The sequence below is a fragment of the Bombina bombina genome, chromosome 10 (assembly GCF_027579735.1).
Source record: "Bombina bombina isolate aBomBom1 chromosome 10, aBomBom1.pri, whole genome shotgun sequence".
NCBI lineage: Eukaryota > Metazoa > Chordata > Amphibia > Anura > Bombinatoridae > Bombina > Bombina bombina.
The window spans coordinates 211,166,420-211,193,818 of record NC_069508.1 but is presented as its reverse complement, the minus strand read 5'-3'; the positions used below and the strand labels follow the sequence as shown (position 1 = coordinate 211,193,818).

General features: G+C 41.2%; 1 protein-coding gene across 1 annotated transcript in view; it reads right to left on the bottom strand.

The window, feature by feature from the left end:
- The window catches only part of CACHD1 (cache domain containing 1), a gene marked incomplete in the record, with an annotated part of 574,801 nt that overhangs the window by 43,988 nt on the left and 503,414 nt on the right, over window positions 1-27,399 (bottom strand). The window contains 6 exon segments of the mRNA XM_053693675.1: window positions 12,034-12,185; window positions 13,072-13,188; window positions 13,892-13,978; window positions 15,083-15,243; window positions 18,139-18,255; window positions 18,328-18,427. Of these exon segments, the coding sequence (XP_053549650.1) occupies window positions 12,034-12,185; window positions 13,072-13,188; window positions 13,892-13,978; window positions 15,083-15,243; window positions 18,139-18,255; window positions 18,328-18,427 (734 nt within the window).

Here is a 27,399-nt window from a genome sequence, read left to right as displayed (position 1 = left end):
CTGGCTGGTTTGTGAATTGCTGATTCCCTATGCAGGACGTTGTTCCCTGGTATTAACCCTTGGTATCCTGTTGGTACCGTAACAATGATCTTACCGGAATCAACGCCGTGGAACAGGAACACGGCCCTTCAAGTGTGACAGATAGTAGCCTCGCTTCTGACAAGGACTTGAGTGAATAAAGGCAGGCAGCCAAACTCGTCAACGCTGATTGCCAAGGAGCTGTTAACATGAGTTGGGATGGTTTCGCAGAGATGACACTCCCTGTATCTCCAGACTCTAACTTTCATCCATGCTCTCACTGAGAGGCTGACAGGATTACTTAAAATTAAGATACTATGGTATCTCACAGCGCTTACACAATGTTCCTACTAGCTCCTGGGTGCTACAAGGGTACCTAGCCCACCCTTAAATGAAAGTATTAAAAATGGGAAAGACCTAGGAGCGCCAAAGATAGGCAGAGGGACTAAATGGACAAATGGTGGGCGGGGTTAAACCATATATTACACAAAGGAAAAAAATATAATTTATGCTTACCTGATAAATTCATTTCTCCTGTAGTGTAGTCAGTCCACGGGTCATCCATTACTTATGGGATTATAACTCCTCCCTAACAGGAAGTGCAAGAGGATCACCCAAGCAGAGCTGCCACATAGCTCCTCCCCTCTACGTCATATCCAGTCATTCGACCGAAACCATACGAGAAAGGAGAAACTATAGGGTGCAGTGGTGACTGGAGTTTAATTAAAATTTAGACCTGCCGTAAAAACAGGGCGGGCCGTGGACTGACTACACTACAGGAGAAATTAATTTATCAGGTAAGCATAAATTATATTTTCTCCTGTTAAGTGTAGTCAGTCCATGGGTCATCCATTACTTATGGGATACCAATACCAAAACTAAAAGTACACGGATGACGGGAGGGACAGGCAGGATCTTTACACGGAAGGAACCACTGCCTGTAGAACCTTTCTCCCAAAAACAGCCTCCGAAGAAGCAAAAGTGTCAAATTTGTAAAATTTTGAAAAAGTGTGAAGTGAAGACCAAGTTGCAGCCTTGCAAATCTGTTCAACAGAGGCCTCATTCTTAAAGGCCCAAGTGGAAGCCACAGCTCTAGTAGAATGAAATGTAATCCTTTCAGGAGGCTGCTGTCCAGCAGTCTCATAGGCTAAACGTATTATGCTACGAAGCCAAAAAGAGAGAGAGGTAGCCGAAGCTTTTTGACCTCTCCTCTGTCCAGAATAAACGACAAACAGGGAAGAAGTTTGACGAAAATCTTTAGTTGCCTGCAAATAAAATTTCAGGACACGGACGACGTCCAGATTGTGCAAAAGTCGCACCTTCTTTGAAGAAGCGTTAGGGCACAATGATGGAACAACAATCTCTTGATTGATATTCTTGTTAGTGACTACCTTAGGTAAGAACCCAGGTTTAGTACGTAGAACTACCTTGTCTGAATGAAAAATCAGATAAGGAGAATCACAATGTAAGGCCGATAACTCAGAGACTCTTCGAGCCGAGGAAATAGCCATTAAAAACAGAACTTTCCAAGATAACAGCTTGATATCGATGGAATGAAGGGGTTCAAACGGAACACCTTGCAGAACGTTAAGAACTAAGTTTAAGCTCCACGGCGGAGCAACAGTCTTAAACACAGGCTTAATCCTAGCCAAAGCCTGACAAAAAGCCTGAACGTCTGGAACTTCTGCCAGACGTTTGTGTAAAAGGATAGACAGAGCTGAAATCTGTCCCTTTAACGAACTAGCAGATAAACCCTTTTCTAAACCCTCTTGTAGAAAAGACAATATCCTAGGAATCCTAACCTTACTCCATGAGTAACTCTTGGATTCGCACCAATATAAGTATTTACGCCATATTTTATGGTAAATTTTCCTGGTAACAGGTTTCCTAGCCTGTATTAAGGTATCAATCACTGACTCCGAGAATCCACGCTTTGATAGAATCAAGCGTTCAATCTCCATGCAGTCAGCCTCAGAGAAATTAGATTTGGATGTTTGAAAGGACCCTGAATCAGAAGGTCCTGTCTCAGAGGCAGAGACCATGGTGGACAGGACGACATGTCCACTAGATCTGCATACCAGGTCCTGCGTGGCCACGCAGGCGCTATTAGAATCACCGATGATCTCTCCTGTTTGATCCTGGCAATCAATCGAGGAAGCATCGGGAAAGGTGGAAACACATAAGCCATGTTGAAGACCCAAGGTGCTGTCAGAGCATCTATCAGCACCGCTCCCGGGTCCCTGGACCTGGATCCGTAACAAGGAAGCTTGGCGTTCTGGCGAGACGCCATGAGATCCAGATCTGGTTTGCCCCAATGATGAAGCAGTTGGGCAAACACCTCCGGATGAAGTTCCCACTCCCCCGGATGAAAGGTCTGGCGACTTAGAAAATCCGCCTCCCAGTTCTCCACGCCTGGGATGTGGATCGCTGACAGGTGGCAAGAGTGAGACTCTGCCCAGCGAATTATCTTTGAGACTTCCATCATCGCTAGGGAACTCCTTGTTCCTCCTTGATGGTTGATGTAAGCCACAGTCGTGATGTTGTCCGACTGAAACCTGATGAACCTCAGAGTTGCTAACTGAGGCCAAGCCAGAAGAGCATTGAAAATTGCTCTTAATTCCAGAATGTTTATTGGAAGGAGTCTCTCCTCCTGAGTCCATGATCCCTGAGCCTTCAGGGAATTCCAGACTGCGCCCCAACCTAGAAGGCTGGCGTCTGTTGTTACAATCGTCCAATCTGGCCTGCGGAAGGGCATCCCCTTGGACAGATGTGGCCGAGAAAGCCACCATAGAAGAGAATCTCTGGTCTCTTGATCCAGATTTAGCAGAGGGGACAAATCTGAGTAATCCCCATTCCACTGACTTAGCATGCACAATTGCAGCGGTCTGAGATGCAGGCGCGCAAATGGTACTATGTCCATTGCCGCACAATTGCAGCGGTCTGAGATGCAGGCGCGCAAATGGTACTATGTCCATTGCCGCTACCATTAAGCAGATTACCTCCATGCACTGAGCCACTGACGGGTGTTGAATGGAATGAAGGACACGGCAAGCATTTAGAAGTTTTGATAACCTGTCCTCCGTCAGGTAAATTTTCATTTCTACAGAATCTATAAGAGTCCCTAGAAAGGGAACTCTTGTGAGTGGCAATAGAGAACTCTTTTCTACGTTCACCTTCCACCCATGCGACCTTAGAAATGCCAGAACTAATTCTGTATGAGACTTGGCAGTTTGGAAACTTGACGCTTGTATCAGAATGTCGTCTAGGTACGGAGCTACCGCTATGCCTCGCGGTCTTAGTACCGCCAGAAGAGAGCCCAGAACCTTTGTAAAGATTCTTGGAGCCGTAGCTAACCCAAAGGGAAGAGCTACAAACTGGTAATGCCTGTTTAGGAAGGCAAATCTTAGATACCGGTAATGATCCTTGTGAATCGGTATGTGAAGGTAGGCATCCTTTAAATCCACTGTGGTCATGTACTGACCCTCTTGGATCATGGGTAAGATGGTTGGAATAGTTTCCATTTTGAATGATGGAACTCTTAGGAATTTGTTTAGGATCTTTAAGTCCAAGATTGGTCTGAAGGTTCCCTCTTTTTTGGGAACCACAAACAGATTTGAATAGAATCCTTGCCCGTGTTCCGACCGCGGAACTGGGTGGATCACTCCCATTAGTAAGAGGTCTTGTACACAGCGTAGAAACGCCTCTTTCTTTATCTGGTTTGCTGATAACCTTGAAAGATGAAATCTCCCTTGTGGAGGAGAAGCTTTGAAGTCCAGAAGATATCCCTGAGATATGATTTCCAACGCCCAGGGATCCTGGACATCTCTTGCCCAAGCCTGGGCAAAGAGAGAAAGTCTGCCCCCCACTATATCCGTTTCCGGATCGGGGGCCCTCACTTCATGCTGTCTTAGGGGCAGCAGCAGGTTTTCTGGCCTGCTTGCCCTTGTTCCAGGACTGGTTAGGTTTCCAGCCCTGTCTGTAGCGAGCAACAGTTCCTTCCTGTCTTGGAGCGGAGGAAGTTGATACTGCTCCTGCCTTGAAGTTACGAAAGGCACGAAAATTAGACTGTTTAGCCTTTGGTTTGGCCCTGTCTTGAGGCAGGGCACGGCCCTTACCTCCAGTAATGTCAGCGATAATTTCTTTCAAGCCGGGCCCGAATAATGTCTGCCCTTTGAAAGGAATATTAAGCAATTTAGATTTAGAAGTCACATCAGCTGACCAGGATTTAAGCCACAGCGCTCTGCGCGCTTGAATGGCGAATCCAGAGTTCTTAGCCGTAAGTTTGGTTAAGTGTACTACGGCATCAGAAATAAATGAATTAGCTAGCTTAAGGGCTTTAAGCTTGTTCATAATCTCATCCAATGGAGCTGTGCTAAGGGTCTCTTCCAGAGACTCAAACCAGAATGCCGCCGCAGCAGTGACAGGCGCAATGCATGCAAGGGGTTGTAATATAAAACCTTGCTGAACAAACATTTTCTTAAGGTAACCCTCTAACTTTTTATCCATTGGATCTGAAAAAGCACAGCTATCCTCCACCGGGATAGTGGTGCGCTTAGCCAGAGTAGAAACTGCTCCCTCCACCTTAGGGACCGTCTGCCATAGGTCCCGTGTGGTGGCGTCTATTGGAAACATTTTTCTAAATATAGGAGGGGGTGAAAAGGGCACACCGGGTCTATCCCACTCCTTGTTAACAATTTCTGTAAGCCTTTTAGGTATAGGAAAAACGTCAGTACACGCCGGTACCGCAAAATATTTATCCAGCCTACATACTTTCTCTGGAATTGCAACCGTGTTACAATCATTCAGAGCCGCTAATACCTCCCCTAGTAATACACTGAGGTTCTCAAGCTTAAATTTAAAAATTGAAATCTCTGAATCCAGTTTACTTGGATCAGATCCGTCACCCACAGAATGAAGCTCTCCATCCTCATGTTCTGCAAATTGTGACGCAGTATCAGACATGGCTCTACTATTATCAGCGCACTCTGTTCTTACCCCAGAGTGATCGCGTTTACCTCTTAATTCTGGCAATTTAGATAGTACTTCAGTCATAACATTAGCCATGTCTTGCAAAGTGATTTGTATGGGCCGCCCTGATGTACTTGGCGCCACAATATAACGCACCTCCTGAGCAGGAGGCGAAGGTACTGACACGTGAGGAGAGTTAGTCGGCATAACTTCCCCCTCGTTGTCTGGTGATATTTTCTTAACATATAAAGTTTGACTTTTATTCAAAGTAACATCTATACATTGAGTGCACAAATTTCTATTGGGCTCCACATTGGCCTTTAAACATAGTGAACAAACAGATTCATCTGTGTCAGACATGTTTAAACAGACTAGCAATAACACTAGCAAGCTTGGAAAAAACTTTTAAATAAATTTACAAGCTATATAAAAAACGCTACTGCGCCTTTAACAAACATAAAAATGTGACACAGTTGAATTAACAATGAACCAAATATGTTAAAACAACCAAATTTTAACAGAAAATGTATAAAGTTAGCAGAGGATTGCACCCACCAGCAAAAGGATGACTAACCCCTTAATACCCAAAACGGATAACAGTTGAAATAATAAACGTTTTTATCACAGTCAAACAAACTGTCACAGGTCTGCTGTGACTGATTACCTCCCTCAAAACTAGTTTTGGAGACCCCTGGGCTCTGTAGAGACGTCCTGGATCATGGAGGAAGAAATAGGAAGACTGTGACTAAATTTTTACTGCGCAATAAAGCGCTAAAATAGGCCCCTCCCACTCATATTACAACAGTGGGGAAGCTCAGTAAACTGTTTTTATGCAGAAAAAAACGACAGCCATGTGGTAAAAATCATGCCCATAAAGTTTTATCACCAAGTACCTCAGAAAAAACGATTAACATGCCAGTAAACGTTTTAAAATTGAAAATTATGAAGTGTTATTAATAAGCCTGCTGCTAGTCGCTTTCACTGCAGTGCAGGCTCAAATATTACTTTAATATAGACAGTATTTTCTTAGTGAAATTCCATTCCCCAGAAATACCTCAGAGTATACATACATACATATCAGCCTGATACCAGTCGCTACTACTGCATTTAAGGCTGCACTTACATTACATCGGTATTAGCAGTATTTTCTCAGTCAATTCCATTCCTTAGAAAATAATTTACTGCACATACCTCCTTGCAGGTGGGCCCTGCATGCTATCCCCTGTTCTGAAGTTACCTCACTCCTCAGAATGGCCGAGAACAGCAAGTGGATCTTAGTTACGACCGCTAAGATCATAGAAAAACTCAGGCAGATTCTTCTTCTAATGCTGCCTGAGAACAAAGAACACACTCCGGTGCCGTTTAAAATAACAAACTTTTGATTGAAGAAATAAAAACTAAGTTTAACACACCACAGTCCTCTCACACGTCCTATCTTTAGTTAGGTGCAAGAGAATGACTGGATATGACGTAGAGGGGAGGAGCTATGTGGCAGCTCTGCTTGGGTGATCCTCTTGCACTTCCTGTTAGGGAGGAGTTATAATCCCATAAGTAATGGATGACCCGTGGACTGACTACACTTAACAGGAGAAATGGTGGATAAACGTCGTTCTAGAATATCACAAAGATCCTCACAGATAATTAATAATTACAGATAGTTTAGTAATCTTAAAAAAGTGCAAATTAAATACAATTTATTACAATTAAAACACATTGAGTAAAATCATGGATCCATGGTACAATAAGCACAAATTATATAAAACAATATCATATAATAACATAATAAAAGCAAGTGGTAATAAAATAGATAATAAGATAATGGTTGGACAAATATGGCTGTAAATGGGAACGATATCCTCTATACACAGTGCAAAGAGTGCTTTAAAAATGCACAAAAATTACACAAAATCGAGTGGCAATAAATGAAAAAAGAAGGGGGGTACCCCCTCAAAGTTTAAACAATGTGAAAAGTGATCGTGACTGTCAAAACAGAAAAATTTAAACAACAAATAATGAAAAAGGAAGTAAAAATGGGAAAAAAGGGGAAAAAATGTATATTATAGTGTCCGTGGTAAAAGTCAGTGATGAAAAATAGTGATAAACAATGTTAGTGATACAAAGTTCCAAATGAGATGTGTGTTGTAAGTAAAACTTCCTTAAGTCTCCTCAAAAAGAAGGTAAATGTGGTGGGTGAGGGAATGTCCGGTAAACCCTGGGTGCAATCCCTATATCCAATCTGTAAAAGAAATTCACAATAGTGCAATAAAGCTTACAAATGAACATATATTGTAAGAAAAAAGCTCACCAATTCTGCCAACGCGTTTCGGCCCAAATCTGGGCCTTTTTCAAGACTATGGATGGTGTGTGATGGTGGCTCTATTTAAAACTAATGTTAACCAATCAATGATGTCGGTATTTTGGCGCTAGTTGTTTGGCGCCAAATTTCAACCCGGAAGAGGATGTGGGTATAGATATAAATAAAGTATTCCTTCATGAATTCCTAAATTGTAACTAAATATCGGTATTGTTCGATAGTGTCCTTAAAGTATTTGTTTAGTCTATATTTTCATTGTTCCCAGTGAGGATTACAAATTAGAAATTAGTAATACCGGAATTGTTCGATATAACCGGAAGTGCCTATAGCGTACCTCGCTTCAATTCTGTTTCCGGTTTCGCTCTTAGTTTCACTTCCGGTAGAAATATTGTCACTTCCGGTAATATCGTTTGGCGGTATCTATCACATGGCCTATCACAGAGAGATAGGAAGGATCTCCTGTCATACAAACCGAAAAAAGTCTACAATAATCTTGATGGAGACCAATTGAACATCCCTTTTATCATGGAATACAGCGAAAACAGGCACATTGTGGAAAAGATCATAGAGAAACACTGGCCACTATTAAGAAATTACGATATTATTGGGGATAAACTAACACCCCGCCCAATATTTATATACAGAAAGACAAACAACTTGAAAAACAAACTCTCTCCAAGTATACCCAGAAACATGATGACCAATACAAGAGATGTGTATGGCAGAGAAGTCAAAGGTTTTTATCTGTGTGTTAGTTGCAAGGCCTGTCAAAGGGGAGTGAAGACAAAAGAGTTCATCTCTTTTAACATCAAGGTTAAATACAAAATCAAGGACCTTATAAAATGTAGCAGCAAAGGAGTAATCTATATGATATGGTGCAGTTGTGGTCTCCAATATATAGGGCAAACATCCAGAACCCTGAGGGATCGGATCAGGGAACACCTATTAAAGATCAAACACAAAAACACTGAAACAGCACTATACAGACATTTTTTAACCCAACATCAGGCCAAACAAAAAGATTTTAACTATATTGGTATCCAACTAGTCACACCTAATTGGAGGGGTGGAGATCAAGAAAAAAGACTATTAATAGCAGAATCGAGATGGATTTTTAACATAGACTGCCTACACCCTAGGGGTTTAAACAACAGAGAAGACCTGTCGCATCTATTAAGCCTAAAATGAAGACTTTTAGGAAACAGTTTGTTTGGGGGATCACATAACCACCCAGCATGTATTTTCATACTAGCTAGATCTGTAGTTATTTTTGACCCTTTCCAGGAACTTTATAAATATGAATAGATATCCCCTAGGTACGAGGGCCCCGATTCTATCCTCTTCCGTTTTTGATTTTCACCTTTGCACTTTGAATAATAATTTTTAATAATTTTTAACACATTTAATATATGTTTATCACTTAGGTTTTAAATTCCAGTTGTTTTAGATAGTTTTTAGTAAGTTTTTAACAGATTTATTATTAGACACTAATATCAGCTGATCTTAATTTATTCTTACCAGGTATAGGACTTCAGAAGTACACCATCCATATATTACGTTTATTTAACTGTCCCTTCATAAATTGCTCTTATGTGTACTTATCCGATTCCCCTAAGAACTCTTTTACCTCTTTTCTTAAATGTCCATTTTGAATGTTTGAATATTTTAATTATTTTTGCTGATATTTTATCTGCTCCACATCATTTGCATTTTAAACTGTATTTTATATTATGTTTACATACTGTGTTATAATCTATTCCGTGAATGTATCTGTATCTTAGCGATTTTTATTATTAGCCATTCTGTGTATTTTTTAGATCATTTCTTATTTCTTATCATAGCCATTCAGCATATTGAATTTAGGAATACACCAAGCTCTTATGTTTAGCCAGTCCATGAAATATCATCCTTGTATAGACACCCGCCAAATAAGGCCATGTGATAGATACCGCCAAACGATATTACCGGAAGTGACAATATTTCTACCGGAAGTGAAACTAAGAGCGAAACCGGAAACAGAATTGAAGCGAGGTACGCTATAGGCACTTCCGGTTATATCGAACAATTCCGGTATTACTAATTTCTAATTTGTAATCCTCACTGGGAACAATGAAAATATAGACTAAACAAATACTTTAAGGACACTATCGAACAATACCGATATTTAGTTACAATTTAGGAATTCATGAAGGAATACTTTATTTATATCTATACCCACATCCTCTTCCGGGTTGAAATTTGGCGCCAAACAACTAGCGCCAAAATACCGACATCATTGATTGGTTAACATTAGTTTTAAATAGAGCCACCATCACACACCATCCATTGTCTTGAAAAAGGCCCAGATTTGGGCCGAAACGCGTTGGCAGAATTGGTGAGCTTTTTTCTTACAATATATGTTCATTTGTAAGCTTTATTGCACTATTGTGAATTTCTTTTACAGATTGGATATAGGGATTGCACCCAGGGTTTACCGGACATTCCCTAACCCACCACATTTACCTTCTTTTTGAGGAGACTTAAGGAAGTTTTACTTACAACACACATCTCATTTGGAACTTTGTATCACTAACATTGTTTATCACTATTTTTCATCACTGACTTTTACCACGGACACTATAATATACATTTTTTCCCCTTTTTTCCCCCATTTTTACTTCCTTTTTCATAATTTGTTTTTTGGATTTTTCTGTTTTGACAGTCACGATCACTTTTCACATTGTTTAAACTTTGAGGGGGTACCCCCCTTCTTTTTTCATTTATTGCCACTCAATTTTGTGTAATTTTTGTGCATTTTTAAAGCACTCTTTGCACTGTGTATAGAGGATATCGTTCCCATTTACAGCCATATTTGTCCAACCATTATCTTATTATCTATTTTATTACCACTTGCTTTTATTATATGTTATTATATGATATTGTTTTATATAATTTGTGCTTATTGTACCATGGATCCATGATTTTACTCAATGTGTTTTAATTGTAATAAATTGTATTTAATTTGCACTTACTTTTTTAAGATTACTGAACTATCTGTAATTATTAATTATCTGTGAGGATCTTTGTGATATTCTAGGATGACGTTTATCCACCATTTTTTCCTTTGTGTAATATATGGTTTAACCCCGCCCGCCATTTGTCCATTTAGTCCCTCTGCCTATCTTTGGCGCTCCTAGGTCTTTCCCATTTTTAAGGATTACTTAAAATTTACAGTCCCATTTCGAAGAGTACTACCCTCCATAAGAGACTATCTTTCAAACTTCTGACACTTCTCTGCCAACCTCCTGTGATGAAAGGCAAAGAATGACTGGGGGATGAGGGAAGTGGCGGAGGTATTTAAGCCTTTGGCTGGGGTGTCTTTGCCTCCTCCTGGTGGCCAGGTTCTGAATTCCCAAAAGTAATGAATGCAGCTGTGGACTCTTACCGTTTAAGAAGAAAACTAACACTAATAAACCTAAACTACCCATTGCCCCTAAAGGGGCATTTGTATGCGCATTGCCCTTAAAAAAGCATTCAGCTTTTTTCACATTTTTTGCAAATTGCCTAATAAACCCTAATCTCAAAAAAAAATGTTAAAAACAACTTAACACTAAAGCCCCAAATAGGTACTCACGGTTTCAGAAGTCTGGCGGAGAAGGTCTTCTTCAAGGCGGGTCCATCATCTTCATCCACAGCAAATGCGGAGCGGAGGTCTGGAGGGGTCTTCCCAGATGTAGCGACCTCAGCGGTCCTCGGCGAAGGCGTGGAGGTTCCTCTTCATGCGATCGTCCACCCCACACTGAAGATTGAATTCAAGGTACCCCATATTTATTGGGGTACCTTGCATTCCTATTGGCTGACATTTTCAAAATCGGCCAATAGGATGAGAGCTACTGAAATCTTATTGGCTGATTTGAACAGCCAATAGGATTTCAGTAGCTCTCATCCTATTGGCTGTTTTAAAAAATTCAGCCAATAGGAATGCAAGGTACTCCAGATTGATTGCGGTACCTTGCATTCAATATTCAGTACATGACAGACATCGAATGAAGAGGAGCCTACATGCCGCCGAGAACCGCTGCCACAGATGACCACCGCTGAGGATCACCACATCTGGGAAGACGGCTCCGGACCTCTGCGCCGCCTTCGCTGTGGATGAAGATGATGGACCCGCCTGGAAGAGCTTATTCGACGGACTTCTGAAACCGTGAGTACCTATTTGGGGCTTTAGTGTTAGTTTTTTTTTTAATTTGTGGGGGATTTTTGTTTTTTTAGATTAGGGTTTTTTGGGCAATTTCGAAAAGAGCTGAATGCCCTTTTAAGGGCAGTAAGAAAGAGTCGATTGCCCTTTTAAGGGCAATGCCCATACAAATTCCCCTTTAGGGGCAATCGGACGTTTAGGTTTATTAGTGATAGTTGTTTGTTTTGTTTTTTGGGGGGGGTTTACTGTTAGGGGGGACTTTGTTTATTTTTAATGTGCAATGCCCTACAAAAAGCCCCTTTAAGGGATATTGGTAGTTTAGTATTAGATTAGGGGGTGTTTTTATTTTGGGTGGGGGGATATTTTATTTTTATAGGGGTATTAGTTTAGGTTTAATTTTATTATTTTGGAGCTTGGGGGGTTTAAACAAATAGACTGCCCTCTGGGCAGACTTATCAGCTAGTGTATATATATATATATATATGTGTGTGTGTGTGTGTGTGTTATTTAAAGTTGCCTTTATTGTGTACACATTTTGTAAAAAAGCTTTTACCTATTGAGTTCATATCATCAGCATACGGGCTCTTTGCTCCGACAATTCCACCAAAGCACTCCTTCTGCAAAGCGCAGTATGGTCTGTCCAAATGCGTCTTCCCATCGCTGTCCATCATGCACCACTCACAGTCAAGTACACCAAAGCAATAGCTGTAAAACAGAGAATTTTCACTACTGACAAAAAGTCATTGAAGGAGAAAGTAAACTCAAGTTTAAACTTTCATGGTTCAGAAAGAACATGTCATTTTAAACAACTTTTCAATTCACTTCTTTTATCGAATTTGCCTCATTCTCTTGGTATCATTTGTTGAAAAGCATACTAAGGTAGGCTCAGGAGCGGCAATGCACTATTGGGAGTTAGATGCCGATTGGTGGTTGAACATATATGCCTCTTATCACTGGCTCACGCAATGTGCTTCAGCTAGCTTCCAGTAGTGCATTGCTGCTCCATCAACAAAGGATACTAAGAGAATGAAGCAAATTTGATAATAGAAGTACATTGGAAAGTTATTTAAAACTGTGTTCTCTATCTAAATAATGAAATAATCATTTGTGGTATCATGTTCCATTAGCAGGAAGCCACACAACCAATACAGCCTGCATTCACTTTTACCTTTTTTATTATTAGGCAATATATGCAAAATGTGTATAACAGCAAATTACATTATCAAATGCTTATTATTGCAGGACCTGCAAATGAGTTAAGCACACAGTTAAAATTCACTCAGTAGGCGCAATTCATTGCTGTTCCTGAGCAGGAATAAGCCATTTAACCAATCGTATACCTGTATCCTTCAATCACAGACTGGCTTGGGAACAAGGGCTGGTGTGTGACATTAACTATGTATTTAACCCCTTTGCGTGCCATTTGTATTATCACAAAATGCTCTAACAAATTCAGAGTATTGTATCATGTCATATAAACCTGCTGTGTATGTGACAGCAAAGCGATGTGGCTGTTACTTCCTAGATGCAGACATAGAAACAGAAACTTGTAGCCATCTCGGCTACATAAGAAGTAAAATACTGTACGTACCTGCTTTCCATCTTCTGGGAGCACCCGTTGTTCACACACTGAGAAAGAGCATCTTGCAAGCTGGGATCAAGCACTGTAAATGTCATTGGTTCCTGATGTACTTCACAGCTGGGATTTCTATACGGAGGATAATGTAAGAGATGCTTTTATATATATATAGTGTGAGCCCCCGTGCATCAGTATTAAAGCTCAGAGAGCTGTGTGTTATACAAGCCACTCTCTGAAAAGGTGCAGTATGAATACTGGTGCACGTGCCCCACAGCATATGTGAGTATGCCACTACAAATCTGTAATAACTAGCACCCATGCAGCTTTCAGTTTTGTCCTTTCTTTCCCTTTAAGTTCGCAGGGTGTCTCACTGTCTTTTCACCTCTTAGCCAATAGCTCCCATGGGTGCCAAGCCGGATTTACCGCACGGCTATTTTCTAAGAGGTGAAAACGTCATTTGTTTTTAGCCGTGTGCTGCCGTAGCAGCTGAGAACAGTGATCACTTGAAACAAAAAAAGGAGCTTTCTACATGAAGTATCTTACTGTCCCCTTTATTTGTTTCAATAGGTGACCCTAGCGTTAGGATTGACTTTCACTTTAAATACTGTTCGTTAAGTGCATGACAGACCCTATTTTAGTTTAATGACCTAATTTAAATGATATTTTAAACCCCTCTCTTGAAGATGCAAAAACAGTTGTATTTCCCTTGAAGACTTCACACATTTCCATTATCTTCAGCCCCCAAGAAACCAAACTACATTTTATAAATATACTGCAGCTCACTGTTTAATGAATGAGTTATAAGGCAGCAGATTCACAACCATGTATTTACCTGTTTTCAGCATTTGTGAGATTGCCAGTGCACTCATTCACCTCTAGAGCGCACTCACAAGGACATTCACACTCATTTTGTTCCATTCTATGGTGGAAAAAAAGAGATTTGTTATCAGGATACAAAACCACTGGAGGTCACCTACACATTATTTATAGGAGTTGTAATACACAGAGACTGCACCATGTACTGTTATAGGACTTAGTAATTATGCTCCTAAAATCCCAGTTCTGCAGAATATGTCGGTGTGTTATAAATAAGTGATGATGATATCTAGAAAGTTTGTTATGTGTTTATACGGCTGCACATTGGACAAATCTAAAAACAACGCGCGTTTGTCCCCTGAAACTTCACACATTAAAATGTATCCAAATGGGGGGGGGAGAGTGATTAAAGTGATGTTGAATTCTGTAGGATCTGACACCTGTGCAGCTGGCGTGTAATTAGCCAGAGTGCTATATTTTGTGTTGTGCACGTGTGTTTTTAAAGAAATACGAAACAGAGCTCCAATAGTAACATAAATAAATATGTTAAATCAAAGTAAACCTAAAAAGAAATGGATTAAAAGCAGCAAACAACATACTTGTTTTTTGTTTTTGTTAAAATGAGCACTTAGAAATTCTCAGTGTAACCCATGCCTACAGCTAAATAAGAGTGCCATCATTACAAAACCCAGGTTCTATTGTCACATGATTTTTGCAGCAAACGTCCTCTACTGAGCATTGGCAATAAACTGCAGCAATTTTATGGTGTCCCTTAGCAACACTTCAAATGAAAATCTGATCCTTTGACATCCTGTAGAGACCACGGCCCCCTTGTGGGGTTTGACAGGAGATAATGGATCCTGCACAAATAAAGTTAAAACAAAATAAAAAAGGTAAAATCCTTTAAAAATAATGAATATTGCTATGCTATGCTTTTTTTTATTACAACAACAAAACAGACTGCTTTATATCCCTATAGTGTATGATTTGTAAAATGACAATGACCTTATACCACTGTGATTATTTGCCTTGTGTTGCTCGGAATCTCTCCAACCAACCACAGAGAACATGGACCCTACAGAGGACATCCATATACCCAAGTGACATACATTTATCTACAGTTTGCTGTTTAAAATTTCTTTAATTAAAAACATAATTTAACAAATTGTAGAAAACAATACTTTGTGTCCGTGATAACAAACGTTACCTGTGACAGTTGAGGCAGAGTCTATCTACCATGCTGCAGGCACAGAAAGCCAGCGAATCACAGGTTTCATTGACTAAGCCAACAAATGCGTTAGTTCCAGGTATTCTAGTCAAGCGATATTTAATACAGTGGCTGCCGTGAACAAGATTAGTAAGGTCCCCCTAGTGGAAGAAAGAAACATTACTATCATTTTTTTTCCATAAGCTGTACACTTCACTGGCTGAATAAAAAATCCATAAAACAATATCTTTTTATTTCATTTGAGCAGTAGAAATGATTCTCTGATATACATTAAGATGCAAATACAGACAACATTGAATTGCCAATGTCAAAGCTAAAAAGGTAAAACGGAGTAAGAAAGAAGAACAAAGTATTCTAAGCTCTTGAATATACCTTTATGTTGTGAGCTATATATTATTATCGGTTATTTGCAGAGCGCCCAACAGATTCTGCAGCGCTATAAACATAGGTGGAGTACAACAAAACATTTATAGGGATGAAACGGGTAGAGGGCCCTGCCAAGAATTGCACTGTTGCAGTCAGCTCTTAAAGGGACACTGAACCCAAATTTTTTCTTTCATGATTCAGATAGAGCATGCAATTTTAAACAACTTCCCAGTAAGTTTAGATGCCGGCCCATTTTTGGTGAACAACCTGGGTTGTTCTTGCTAATTGGTGGATTAATTTAACTGACCAATAAAAAAGTGCTCTCCGGTGTTCTGAACCAAAAAATAGCTTAGATTCCTTCTTTTTCAAATAAAGGTAGCAAAAGAACGAAGAAAAATTGATAATAAGAGTAAATTAGAAAGTTGCTTAAAATGGCATGCTCCATCTGAATCACAAAAGAAAAAAATTGGGTTCAGTGTCCCTTTAAGAAGGTGATCTACAAACAGCTGGACTCTTAGGCTTACATGCTAAGGGGGTTCAAGGGGATAGCAATGGAGGAGAGGAACTGGTATTAGGAAAGGTTAGTGTAGGTTGTATGCATCCCTGAACAGTAGAGTCTTTAGGGAGCACTTGAAGCTGTTAAAACTAGGGGAGAGTCTTGTGGAGCGAGGCAGAGAGTTCCACAAGATGGGAGCCAGTCTGGAGAAGTCCTGTAAACAGGAGTGTGAGGAGGTAACAAGAGAGGAGGAGAGTAGGAGATCATGAGCGGAGCGAATGGGACGGGAGGGAGAGTATCTGGAGACAAGGTCTGAGATGTAGGGGGGAGCTGTGCAGTTGAGAGCTTTGTGTGTCAGAGTGAGAATTTTGTGTTTAATCCTAGAGGCAAGAAGAAGCCAGTGAAGGGATTGGCAGAGAAGTGCAGCAGATGAAGAGCGACTTGTAAGGAAGATGGGCCTGGCAGAGGCATTCATTATGGATAGTAAAGGAGCTAGGCAGCAGCTGGAGAGATCAGAGAGGATGGAGTTGCAGTAGTCGAGGCAGAAAAGAATGAGAGAGTGGATTAAAATCTTAGTTGTGTTTTGTGTAAGGAAATGTCTAATTTTAGAGATGTTTTTAAGGTGGAAGCTGCAGGATTTAGCCAAGGACTGGATGTGAGGAGTGAAAGAAAGATCTGAGTAAAATGTGACCCCAAGACATCAGGCATGCGGGGTAGGGGTAATGATGGAGTTCTTGAATGTTATAGAGATATTGGGGGTGGAGATTTTGGAAGAAGGGGGAAATGAGGAGCTCAGTTTTGGAGAGATTTAGCTTGAGGTAGTGAGAGGACATCCAGTTGGAGATGTGAGAAAGACAGTTAGTGACACGGGTTAGCAAGGAAGGAGATAGGTCTGGTGCAGAGAAGTAGATTTGGGTGTCGTCAGCATACAAATGATATTGGAAAACGTGGGACTTTATTAGGGAACCTAATGATAACGTGTAGATTGAGAAGAGAAGGGGACCGAGGCCAGAGCCTTGCGGTATCCCGACAGAAAGTGGTTACGGGGCAGAGGAGGCCCCAGAGAAGGCTACACTAAAGGTACGGTTTGACAGGTAGGAAGAGAACCACTAGAGGGCTGTGTCACAAATTCCGAAGGATTGGAGGGTTTGGAGCAAAAGAGGATGGTCAACAATATCAAAGGCTGTGGACAGATCAAGGGGGATAAGCAGAGAGAAGTGGCCTTTGGATTTTGCTGTCTCTGTGGAGTGATGGGGACAAAATACAGATTGCCGTGGGTCAAGGAGTTTAACGTAAGGAAATGGGATAGGCATGCGTATACTAGCTTTTCGAGAAGCTTTGAGGCAAGAGGAAGTAGGGAAATAGCGCAGTAGTTGGATGGGAAGGTTGGATCAAGAGGTTTTTTGAGGATAGGAGTGACCAGTGCATGTTTCAGAGATAATGGAAATATACCGGTGCTGAGGGAGAGGTTGAAAATGTGTGTATAGGGGTAAGGGAAGAAGAGAGGGAGGGGAGTAGCTGTGAGGAGATAGGGTCAAGGGGACAGGTAGTGAGATGAGAGCGCAATGTAAAAACAAAATGACAGCTTAAATGCTTGTAAAAACATTATCTTAAATATAGATCTTTTGCAATGTAGCGTTTCATTGCCAATATATATTAAAGGGACAGTAAAGTCAAAAGGAAACTTTTGTGAATCAATTTACTCATTTTATCAAATTTGCTTTGATCTCGTTATATTTTGTTGAAAAGCATACCTGGGTAACCTCAGGAGCAACACTACTGGCTGCACATATATGTGAATGGTAGTGCAGTAGTGCATTTCTGTTTCTTCAACAAAGCATACCAAGAAAATGCAGCAAATTTGATAACAAAAGTAAATTTGAAAGTTGATAAAAATTGTATGTTCTTGCTGAATCATGAAAGAAATATGTTTGGGTTTCACATCCCTCTAAGCATGGCAAAATATTTCTGTGTTATAGATAGCTAGCTATAGATAGATCTAGCAATCCCTCTCTCTAGTGCAGACAAACAACCACCAGCGTTATTCCAATCCCAGTCAAGTGAAGTGGTACTGTATCAATCTCACAAAGGCTGATGTCCATGCCCCTAATTATTGTGATATGAAAGAAATAATAGCATTATAGTAAGAGAAAGACGTATCGGGAGCACTTACCACAAGACTAGTATTAAATTTATAAAATCTTTGGACAGTTCTGTCACTAAAACTGTTGCAGAGATTCTTCTTCACAAAGTTGGGATGATTTAAAATATCATTTGCAACTAAAGGCTCCTGAAGAAAAAGGTGACACAGATTAGACAAAGCTTGGGAGTCTCGATAGTGGCGCAGTGTGAGATTCTTTACCTTATGGGTAATATGCTGCTGCTCCACAGGGGCGTGACCTTTTGGATCAATTAGAGTTGGATGCGCAACAAGGTATCCTCGGTCTTCCATTATAAAACACCTGATTGAGGAATGCACAAGCGATTAATAGGAATTACACATCATATCCAATACTTCACTTGCTAAGTGGTACTCAAGCAATCAGGAATATTAAAGGGATATTACATGCCGGACAGAATGATGAGCCTGAGAATACTACGTAGCTGAATTATTTTTATGTGTTTAGTTGGTATAAAGTTTTTATAAAGTAATTAGGTACAAAAAAGGCTGCGTGGAAACACTGTTAGAGAATTACTTTAACATTCATATGTTCCATACAGTCACTTTTATTGCTTGTTTTACATCTCTCCAAAAACGTCCTCAATAGGAGATAAAGAGAGAAACCAAAAACTTAAATGTGGTGGTAAATTCTACCATAGGATGTATCAGTGCTTTAAATAAAGGGGACTTTCAGTCATGAAGTATAAAAAACTTCATGCTGAAAGTTACTTTATTTGCCAGCAGTTTATGCCGAGCCGATTACCTCCGGAACGTCAAAACGCTATTTTTTCAATGAGGTGGTGTTTCCATCTCTTATCCAATAGCGTGTTAGCCATAAAGCATAATGCCGAAGGGCAGGCACGGCTATTGGTTAAATAGTCTAGTCAAAATTAAACGTTCATGATTCAGATCAAGCAGCAATTTTAGGCAACTTTCTAATTTACTCCTAATATCAATTCTTCTTCGTTCTCTTTGTGTCATTATTTGAAAAAGCAGGAATGTAAGCATAGGAGCCGGCCCTTTTTTGGTTCAGCACTTGTGTAGCGCTTCCTGATTGGTGTCTAAATTTAGCCACCAATCAGCAAGCGCTACCCAGGTGCTGAACCAAAAATGGGCCGTCTCCTAAGCTTACATTCACATAAAGATACCAAGAAAATTAAGAATAATTGATAATAGGAGTAAATTAGAAAGTGGTTTAAAATTGCTGCTCTATCTGAATCATGAAATTTTGAGTAGACTGTCCCTTTAAAAGGTGGAAACGTCTCTTGATTGAAAAAAATTGTGTTTTGCCGTAGGCAGACAGAGGCGCTCAGCATAAACTGCAGGCAAATAAAGGTACTTTAGACCTCCTGACTGAAAGTCCCCGTTATTTACAGCAAATGCTAGGATGCATCACTAAGTTCAAACATGGCAACACCCATTACTTTATAGAAAATCTGGAATATTCAGATTCAATTACAGGAAAATAGGACCAAATAAATAAATTGTTGTACACATATACTTTTATCTATACATAAACATTATATATCACAGTCTCACATTAATATCCTTTAAACAAAACTCGCACAATAGAGAACAAAAGTGAAATGTGCCTCTATATCTTTAAGTGAGAGTGGGACATTTATAGGGCTAGGAGGGACGTCATTTGCCGAGATTCCTGACTAACGCAGAACTCACATTTAATAAGAACTGCTGGGTACAACTACAGTACCACAGCTGCTACTCATGCTATTGGTTTTCCTTCTGTACCTGCAGAAAGACCTGAAGTCGTTCTCTTATTTTAACCCTTTATAAGCTTCTTCACACTGGGCGCTGCTATCTTGGAACTTATATTTGTGCAAAAAACTGCAAAAATGTAACTTCTGCTCACTATTATGTGAGCTAAACTGAAGTTCAAGGAAAAGCCAGATCTGTTAAAGTGCACTGCTTCTGTCAGATGATGCAATAATACGTGTGTTACAAGATGGCGGTGTCCAGTATAAAATACAGAGCTTTACCAGCTGGATTCTGTAATGAGATAAAGTGCACTGCTTCTGTCACATGATGTAACAATACACAGCTACAAGATGGTGGCACCAGTATAAAATGCACAGCTTTAGCAGCTGGATTCTGTAATGAGATAAAGTGCTCTGCGCCTATCACATGATGTAACAATACACAGCTACAAGATGGCGGCACCAGTATAAAATGCAGAGCTTTAGCAGCTGGATTCTGTAATGAGATAAAGTGCACTGCTTCTGTCACATGATGTAACAATACACAGCTACAAGATGGCGGCACCCAGTATAAAATACAGAGATTTACCAGCTGGATTCTGTAATGAGATAAAGTGCACTGCTTCTGTCACATGATGTAACAATACACAGCTACAAGATGGTGGCACCCAGTATAAAATACAGAGCTTTACCAGCTGGATTCTGTAATGAGATAAAGTGCACTGCTCCTATCACATGATGTAACAATACACAGCTACAAGATGGCGGCACCAGTATAAAATACACAGCTTTACCAGCTGGGTTCTGTAATGAGATAAAGTGCACTGCTTCTGTCACATGATGTAACAATACACAGCTACAAGATGGCGGCACCAGTATAAAATGCAGAGCTTTACCAGCTGGATTCTGTAATGAGATAAAGTGCACTGCTCCTATCACATGATGTAACAATACACAGCTACAAGATGGCGGCACCAGTATAAAATGCAGAGCTTTACCAGCTAGTTTCTGTAATGAGATAAAGTGCACTGCTCCTGTCACATGATACAATAATACGTGAGTTACAAGATGGCGGTGTCCAGTATAAAATACAGAGCTTTACCAGCTAGTTTCTGTAATGAGATAAAGTGCATTGCTTCTGTCACATGATGTAACAATACACAGCTACAAGATGGCGGCACCAGTATAAAATACAGAGCTTTAGCAGCTGGATTCTGTAATGAGAAAAAGTGCACTGCTCCTATCACAGGATACAACAATACACAGCTACAAGATGGCGGCACCAGTATACAATACAGAGGTTTAGCAGCTGGATTCTGTAATGAGATAAAGTGCACTGCTCCTATCACATGATGTAACAATACACAGCTACAAGATGGTGGCACCAGTATAAAATGCAGAGCTTTACCAGCTGGATTCTGTAATGAGATAAAGGGCACTGCGCCTGTCACATGATGTAACAATACACAGCTACAAGATGGCGGCACCAGTATAAAATGCAGAGCGTTAGCAGCTGGGTTCTGTAATGAGATAAAGGGCACTGCTTCTGTCACATGATGTAACAATACACAGCTACAAGATGGCGGCACCAGTATAAAATGCACAGCTTTACCAGCTGGATTCTGTAATGAGATAAAGTGCACTGCTCCTATCACATGATGTAACAATACACAGCTACAAGATGGCGGCACCAGTATAAAATACAGAGCTTTACCAGCTGGATTCTGTAATGAGATAAAGGGCACTGCCTCTGTCACATGATGTAACAATACACAGCTACAAGATGGCAGCACCAGTATAAAATGCAGAGCTTTACCAGCTGGATTCTGTAATGAGATAAAGGGCACTGCTTCTGTCACATGATGTAACAATACACAGCTACAAGATGGCGGCACCAGTATAAAATGCAGAGCTTTACCAGCTGGATTCTGTAATCAGATAAAGTGCACTGCTTCTGTCACATGATGCAATAATACGTGCGTTACAAGATGGCGGCACCCAGTATAAAATGCAGAGCTTTACCAGCTGGATTCTGTAATGAGATAAAGTGCACTGCTTCTGTCACATGATGTAACAATACGCAGCTAGAAGATGGCGGCACCAGTATAAAATGCAGAACTTTACCAGCTGGATTCTGTAATGAGATAAAGTGCACTGCTCTTGTCACATGATACAATACGCTACAATATGGCGGCACCAGTATAAAATGCAGAGCTTTACCAGCTGGATTCTGTAATGAGATAAAGTGCACTGCTTCTGTCACATGATGTAACAATACACAGCTACAAGATGGTGGCACCCAGTATAAAATGCACAGCTTTACCAGCTAGTTTCTGTAATGAGATAAAGTGCATTGCTTCTGTCACATGATGTAACAATACACAGCTACAAGATGGCGGCACCAGTATAAAATGCAGAGCTTTACCAGCTGGATTCTGTAATGAGATAAAGTGCATTGCTTCTGTCACATGATGTAACAATACACAGCTACAAGATGGCGGCACCAGTATAAAATGCAGAGCTTTACCAGCTGGATTCTGTAATGAGATAAAGTGCACTGCTTCTGTCACATGATGTAACAATACACAGCTACAAGATGGCGGCACCAGTATAAAATGCAGAGCGTTAGCAGCTGGATTCTGTAATCAGATAAAGTGCACTGCTCCTGTCACATGATACAACAATATGTGAGCTACAAGATGGCGGCACCAGTATAAAATGCAGAGCTTTACCAGCTGGATTCTGTAATGAGATAAAGTGCACTGCTTCTGTCACATGATGTAACAATACACAGCTACAAGACGGCGGCACCAGTATAAAATGCAGAACTTTACCAGCTGGATTCTGTAATGAGATAAAGTGCACTGCTCCTGTCACATGATGTAACAATACACAGCTACAAGATGGCGGTGTCCAGTATAAAATACAGAGCTTTACCAGCTAGTTTCTGTAATGAGATAAAGTACACTGCATCTGTCATATGATACAATACGCTACACGATGGCGGCACCAGTATAAAATGCAGAGCTTTACCAGCTGGATTCTGTAATGAGATAAAGTGCTCTGCTCCTATCACATGATGTAACAATACACAGCTACAAGATGACGGCACCAGTATAAAATGCAGAGCTTTACCAGCTGGATTCTGTAATGAGATAAATTGCACTGCTTCTGTCACATGATACAATACGCTACAAGATGGCGGCACCAGTATAAAATGCAGAGCTTTACCAGCTGGATTCTGTAATGAGATAAAGGGCACCGCTTCTGTCACATGATATAATACGCTACAAGATGGCGGCACCAGTATAAAATGCAGAGCTTTAGCAGCTGGATTCTGTAATGAGATAAAGTGCACTGCTTCTGTCACATGATGTAACAATACACAGCTACAAGATGGCGGCGCCAGTATAAAATGCAGAGCGTTAGCAGCTGGATTCTGTAATGAGATGAAGTGCACTGCTTCTGTCACATGATACAACAATACACAGCTACAAGATGGCGGCACCCAGTATAAAATGCAGAGCTTTACCAGCTGGATTCTGTAATGAGATAAAGTGCACTGCTTCTGTCACATGATACAACAATACACAGCTACAAGATGGCGGCACCCAGTATAAAATGCAGAGCTTTACCAGCTGGATTCTGTAATGAGATAAAGTGCACTGCTTCTGTCACGTGATGTAACAATACCCAGCTACAAGATGGCGGCACCAGTATAAAATGCAGAGCTTTACCAACTGGATTCTGTAATGAGATAAAGTGCACTGCTTCTGTCACATGATGCAACAATACACAGCTACAAGATGGCGGCACCAGTATAAAATGCAGAGCTTTAGCAGCTGGATTCTGTAATGAGATAAAGTGCACTGCTTCTGTCACATGATGTAACAATACACAGCTACAAGATGGCAGCACCAGTATAAAATGCAGAGCTTTAGCAGCTGGATTCTGTAATGAGATAAAGTGCACTGCTCCTATCACATGATGCAATAATACGCTACAAGATGGCGCCCCCCAGTATAAAATACACAGCTTTAGCAGCAGGATTCTGTAATGAGATAAAGGGCACTGCTTCTGTCACATGATACAGCAATACGCTACAAGAGGGCAGCACCCAGTATAAAATACAAAACTTTAGCAGCTGGATTCTGTAATGAGATAAAGTGCACTGCTCCTGTCACATGATGTAACAATACACAGCTACAAGATGGCGGCACCAGTATAAAATGCAGAGCTTTAGCAGCTGGATTCTGTAATGAGATAAAGTGCACTGCTCCTGTCACATGATACAACAATACACAGCTACAAGATGGCAGCACCCAGTATAAAAACAATTTATGCTTACCTGATAAATTTATTTCTCTTGTAGTGTATCCAGTCCACGGATCATCCATTACTTATGGGATATTCTCCTTCCCAACAGGAAGTTGCAAGAGGATCACCCACAGCAGAGCTGCTATATAGCTCCTCCCCTCACTGCCATATCCAGTCATTCGACCGAAACAAGACGAGAAAGGAGAAACCATAGGGTGCAGTGGTGACTGTAGTTTAATTAAAATTTAGACCTGCCTTAAAAGGACAGGGCGGGCCGTGGACTGGATACACTACAAGAGAAATACATTTATCAGGTAAGCATAAATTATGTTTTCTCTTGTTAAGTGTATCCAGTCCACGGATCATCCATTACTTATGGGATACCAATACCAAAGCTAAAGTACACGGATGATGGGAGGGACAAGGCAGGATTAAACGGAAGGAACCACTGCCTGAAGAGCCTTTCTCCCAAAAACAGCCTCCGAAGAAGCAAAAGTATCAAATTTGTAAAATTTTGAAAAGGTGTGAAGCGAAGACCAAGTCGCAGCCTTGCAAATCTGTTCAACAGAGGCCTCATTTTTAAAGGCCCAGGTGGAAGCCACAGCTCTAGTAGAATGAGCTGTAATCCTTTCAGGGGGCTGCTGTCCAGCAGTCTCATAGGCTAAACGTATTATGCTCCGAAGCCAAAAGGAAAGAGAGGTTGCCGAAGCTTTTTGACCTCTCCTCTGTCCAGAGTAAACGACAAACAGGGAAGATGTTTGGCGAAAATCTTTAGTAGCTTGTAAGTAAAACTTCAAGGCACGGACTACGTCCAGATTATGTAAGAGACGTTCCTTCTTCGAAGAAGGATTAGGACACAATGATGGAACAACAATCTCTTGATTGATATTCTTGTTAGAAACCACCTTAGGTAAAAACCCAGGTTTGGTACGCAGAACTACCTTATCTGCATGAAAAATCAGATAAGGAGAATCAAATTGTAAGGCAGATAGCTCAGAGACTCTTCGAGCCGAGGAAATAGCCATCAAAAACAGAACTTTAAGAACCAAGTTTAAGATCCACGAGGGAGCAACAGTTTTAAACACAGGCTTAATTCTAACCAAAGCCTGACAAAAAGCCTGGACGTCTGGAACCTCTGCCAGACGCTTGTGCAAAAGAATAGACAGAGCAGAAATCTGTCCTTTTAAAGAACTAGCTGATAATCCTTTGTCCAAACCCTCTTGGAGAAAGGACAATATCCTAGGAATCCTAACCTTACTCCATGAGTAATTCTTGGATTCACACCAATAAAGATATTTACGCCATATCTTATGGTAGATTTTCCTGGTGACAGGCTTTCGTGCCTGTATTAAGGTATCAATGACTGACTCGGAGAAGCCACGCCTTGATAGGATCAAGCGTTCAATCTCCATGCAGTCAGTCTCAGAGAAATTAGATTTGGATGATTGAAAGGACCTTGTATTAGAAGGTCCTGCCTCAGAGGCAGAGTCCATGGTGGAAAGGATGACATGTCCACTAGGTCTGCATACCAGGTCCTGCGTGGCCACGCAGGCGCTATCAGAATCACCGATGCTCTCTCCTGCTTGATTTTGGCAATCAGTCGAGGGAGCAGAGGAAACGGTGGAAACACATAAGCCAGGTTGAAGAACCAAGGAGCTGCTAGAGCATCTATCAGCGTCGCTCCCGGGTCCCTGGACCTGGATCCGTAACAAGGAAGCTTGGCGTTCTGGCGAGACGCCATGAGATCCAGTTCTGGTTTGCCCCAACGATGGATCAGTTGAGCAAACACCTCCGGATGGAGTTCCCACTCCCCCGGATGAAAAGTCTCACGACTTAGAAAATCCGCCTCCCAGTTCTCTACGCCTGGGATGTGGATCGCTGACAGATGGCAAGAGTGAGACTCTGCCCAGCGAATTATCTTTGAGACTTCTAACATCGCTAGGGAACTCCTGGTTCCCCCTTGATGGTTGATGTAAGCCACAGTCGTGATATTGTCCGACTGAAATGTGATGAACCTCAGGGTTGCTAACTGAGGCCAAGCTAGAAGAGCATTGAATATTGCTCTTAACTCCAGAATATTTATTGGGAGGAGTTTCTCCTCCTAAGCCCACGATCCCTGAGCCTTCAGGGAGTTCCAGACTGCGCCCCAACCTAGAAGGCTGGCATCTGTTGTTACAATCGTCCAATCTGGCCTGCGAAAGGTCATACCCATGGACAGATGGACTCGAGATAGCCACCAGAGAAGAGAATCTCTGGTCTCTTGATCCAGATTTAGTAGAGGGGACAAATCTGAGTAATCCCCATTCCACTGACTTGGCATGCATAATTGCAGCGGTCTGAGATGCAGGCGCGCAAATGGCACTATGTCCATTGCCGCTACCATTAAGCCGATTACTTCCATGCACTGAGCCACTGACGGACGTGGAATGGAATGAAGGACACAGCAAGCATTTAGAAGTTTTGATAACCTGGACTCCGTCAGGTAAATTTTCATCTCTACAAAATCTATAAAAGAGTCCCTAGGAAGGTGACTCTTGTGAGTAGGGATAGAGAACTCTTTTCCACGTTCACTTTCCACCCATGCGACCTCAGAAATGCCAGAACTATCTCTGTATGAGACTTGGCAATTTGAAAGCTTGACGCCTGTATCAGGATGTCGTCTAGATACAGAGCCACCGCTATGCCTCGCGGTCTTAGAACCGCCAGAAGTGAGCCCAGAACCTTTGTAAAGATTCTCGGGGCTGTGGCCAACCCGAAGGGAAGAGCTACAAATTGGTAATGCCTGTCTAGAAAGGCAAACCTTAGGAACCGATGATGATCTTTGTGAATCGGTATGTGAAGGTAGGCATCCTTTAAGTCCACTGTGGTCATGTACTGACCCTCTTGGATCATGGGTAGGATGGTCCGAATAGTTTCCATTTTGAATGATGGAATTCTGAGGAATTTGTTTAAGATCTTTAGATCCAAGATTGGTCTGAAGGTTCCCTCTTTCTTGGGAACCACAAACAGATTTGAATAAAACCCCTGTCCCTGTTCCGTCCGCGGAACTGGATGGATCACTCCCATTACTAGGAGGTCTTGCACACAGCGTAGGAATGCCTCTTTCTTTATCTGGTTTGCTGATAACCTTGAAAGATGAAATCTCCCTTGTGGAAGAGAAGCTTTGAAGTCCAGAAGATATCCCTGAGATATGATCTCCAACGCCCAGGGATCCTGAACATCTCTTGCTCACGCCTGGGCG